The sequence below is a fragment of the Nannospalax galili genome, unplaced genomic scaffold (genome assembly GCF_000622305.1).
Source record: "Nannospalax galili isolate Female #2095 unplaced genomic scaffold, S.galili_v1.0 scaffold7090, whole genome shotgun sequence".
NCBI lineage: Eukaryota > Metazoa > Chordata > Mammalia > Rodentia > Spalacidae > Nannospalax > Nannospalax galili.
The window spans coordinates 17386-20822 of record NW_008328042.1 but is presented as its reverse complement, the minus strand read 5'-3'; the positions used below and the strand labels follow the sequence as shown (position 1 = coordinate 20822).

The following is a 3437-nucleotide window of genomic DNA, read 5'->3' as shown; positions in this document are numbered from 1 at the left end:
CTGAAGGGCTCTGTCACTAAAGGGCTCTATCTGAAGGGCTCTATCACTGAAGGGCTCTGTCACTAAAGGGCTCTGTCGCTAAAGGGCTCTGTCACTGAAGGGCTCTGTCACTAAAGGGCTCTATCACTGAAGGGCCCTGTCACTGAAGGGCTCTATTACAGCACTGTAGCCCCAGTTTCTTTTCACTTTTTATTTTGAGCCAGGGTTTCACTAAGTTGCCCAGGTTGGCCTTGAACTCACTGTGTAGCCCAGGCTGGCCTTGAACTTTGAATCCTCCTGATTCACCCCCCTCCCAACTACTAGCCCTTCAAGTAGCTAGGCTTACAGGCCTGCATTATCATGCCCAGATTGTAGTAAGCCTTAATTACAGGCAGGAGAAGTGATCCTTCCACATATTTCTTCAGTGTTGTCTTGGCTGGTATTTTGCCCCTCTACCATGTTTTTGTTTGTTTGTTTCCCTTCTTGCCAATAATGGCAGCAGCTTTCTGATTTATTAAGTCACCAATGCAAATGTTACCTCACTGCCTACATCCTGCTCCTACTACTAGGAGTCCTAATTTTTCTGCCCATCAGTCCTCTGTTGTTGTTACCCTGAGATATTCCACGTGGTAGTTACCTTGATCTGCGTTCCTGCATCAGCCTCTGGACCTCCACACCCTCCCTTTCCAAAATACCCTGCACTCCCCTCCCTGGAGCAGCTGACCAGTCTCAGACTCTAGTAGTGATTTCTGGCTGTTTCTCAGGGTCACAAGTTTTGCCTAGGAGCATTCAGGAAATCCTTAGACAGCTGGCCTGGCTTCTTCTGGTGCCTTGGGTCCTATTTAGAAGCCACTGGGAAGCCCTGGAAAAGACTAGAGACACTGAAACCAGAGTGGGGCTCCTTGCTGGCCCTGTTAAATCTGAGGTTTTGATATGTAGTGCTCACAGTGGAGGCTTGTTGAGCTTTTCAAGAACTGGAGATAAGACCCCTGTACAAGGCTGTAGGTGAAAGACCTGTGGAGGCACAGGAGGCTGTCGGGGCTAACATAAGCAACATTCCAGGGGCCCACAGGTGCTAGGAGGTGATTAGGAAGGATTCAGAGGGTGACCTTGGCCAAGTCCTGGAAAGCTTCCATAGAGTGCTCTGGGCCTGACGTCTGGGACGTGTTGTGTTTCCAAATGGGATGGCAGTTTCCCTCCTATTGCCAGCCAGAGATGTTTACGAAACAGGAGATTTCTGTCTTTCGGGCCTTCCACTAAGCGTCCCCCACTGCTTTCTCTCTGACTCTCCTTCAAGCGGTCCAGCCTGCTTTAATCCACCTGAAATGCCTTGCATGCCTTCTGTGTATCATTTTCTTCCTCCCTTTCTTCACTAAACCCCAATCCACCTTCTTCAAAGTAATACTTAGACCTCCTCTATCCAAGCCTTGTATGGTGACATGCATGACTATAACCCCAGCACTCTGAATGCCAAGGTAGGACCATCGTTAACGTTTGAGGCCAGCCTCAGCTACATAATGCTATCTTGTCTCAAAAACAGCTGAATGAATACAACTCACTCCATCCATAAGACTCCAGTTTACAGTTCCTTAGCCTCGGCCTTTCCATGTCCTCTGCCCCACTGTACACAGCTTTTCAGCTTTCTGTTTGTTTCTGCTTTGTGTGTAGGTTTTCTTGTAAATCTTCTCAGGGTTTTTTCATGTCTGTCTAGCCTGTCAATTCCTAATTACATTGTTTCTCAAGGGCAAGGATTATATCTCACTTGCCCTTTGACTCTTGCTAATACAGACCAGTGCTCAGCACATTGGGTCATAGAACAGAGAGTGGGATTGGTTGGACCCTGGTCGAGGTTTATCACTGGCCGTGTGACCTTGAGTAAGTTACATAAGCGTTCCGGGTTTCGGTCATTTTATTTATAAAATGATGATAGTACTTTTCCTTACAGGGTTATTGACTTAGCAGTGTCTCAAATACAGTAAGCATTCACTAAATGCTATCAGTGTTATTATTATTATTACCATTAGGATATTAGAAATGATGCCAAAATAATGTCCTAAACACCATATGTAAGTCTTACAGTTCAGCAGCACTGTCAATTTAAATCAGTTGTATGTTGGCCCTAGAAAAAGTTCTCCTTCCTGACTGAAGTGCTGGTGATTATTCCTGTCTCACTCATTTCCTCCCTCTTCCTTTGATAGGCAGGTCCACGAGATTCAGTCTCACATGGGACGCCTGGAGACAGCAGACAAGGAGTCTGTGCACTGTGAGTAATTAACCAAGGAGACCAGAGTCCTTTCTCTGACACCGGGCTAATGGTCTGGGTTTCCTGACTGCATTCTGCCCCAGGGGTTTAAATTCAGTTTGGAATGAGTCTTGTTGGGGTGGACAGAAAAACCCTATGGCCAAGTGGCAGATCTCCCCGATTGTGCCCATTGGAGTTCCACCGGTCTTATCCCCCATTACCCCTGCACTCAACCCAACTTGGCCCTATGGGAATGGAAGTTCTGTCCCCATCTGTCTTAATCTCATTACCTAGTCCTCGGAGGAATGCAGTCCGTGAAAATTCAGAGACGTTGACCTGGAACTGGCCATCTCTTCTGCTCTGAGAACTCTGATTTTTTAGGAGGATTATTCAGAAATAACTATCAGTAATTAATTAGTTTAGTTCCCACACTAGTGTCTTTGAGAAGCAAGCTGGTAGTGGTTTTGAGTTCTGTTTGTGTTCCGAGAAAGGCCCCTTTTCTGAGCCAGTCTTGTAGGCATTCCCTCAGAAGCTCTTGCTACCTTACTGCCCTTCTCTCATCAGGTCTGTTTCCGTTTCCTGCCTCTCTCCAGGGCTCCCACCCTGGCTGTTCAGTTGGTTCTGCACCCCACAGTGCCCTAATCTAAACTGTTTGCTGCAGGTGTGAAGGCCTAGGAAGGAGTGGTACTGGGGCTGTCACTAGTTGGTGGGGCAGGCAGCTACCTGGATGCTTGGTTTTGTGCAGTTTATTTCTGCCCATCAGACTTTGTTTGCCTTCCCAGTAATCTCACTGCTGCCTGATTAGAGGTGGAAAGAGGACATTTTGACTGCCTTATCAAAGGGGATAAGGAAAATGACAGTTTATCACAGCTTTCTGCCTCTGTGGGCTCTTCCTGGGCCTTTCCTGTTGATATGTGGTCTGCTTTGAGAGCTGCAACATATCTGAGCCCACTCATTCTTTCAGAAAGCCTCTGGGTGTTTCCATTCTAATTGTCCCTTTCCTTTATACTTTTTATTTTTCTTCTAACTTCATTACTATAAGAAAATTTGGTTGACAGCCCTTTTAGTAGGTATTTATAATCATTATCTGAATGTAATCTCAAAGAAAACTAAATCTACATCAGAAACTAGCTTAACACATTTGGGCAACCTTTAGATGTTTTATTTTCTAAAGATAGGAAATTTATTTCTACAGATACACCTGCAGCTTTAAAAA

General features: G+C 45.8%; 1 protein-coding gene across 3 annotated transcripts in view; it reads left to right on the top strand.

Annotated features, from left to right (window-relative positions):
• The window catches only part of LOC103742921 (Golgi SNAP receptor complex member 2-like), a 23504-nt gene that overhangs the window by 8233 nt on the left and 11834 nt on the right, over nt 1–3437 (top strand). For all 3 annotated transcript variants that reach the window (XM_029567986.1, XM_029568015.1, XM_029567954.1), the window contains exon 2: nt 2178–2242. Coding sequence is in view for 2 of the 3 variants with exons in the window: in XM_029568015.1 (XP_029423875.1) it covers nt 2178–2242 (65 nt within the window). In the remaining variant the exon portion in view is untranslated. The remainder of the gene's footprint in view (nt 1–2177; nt 2243–3437) is intronic.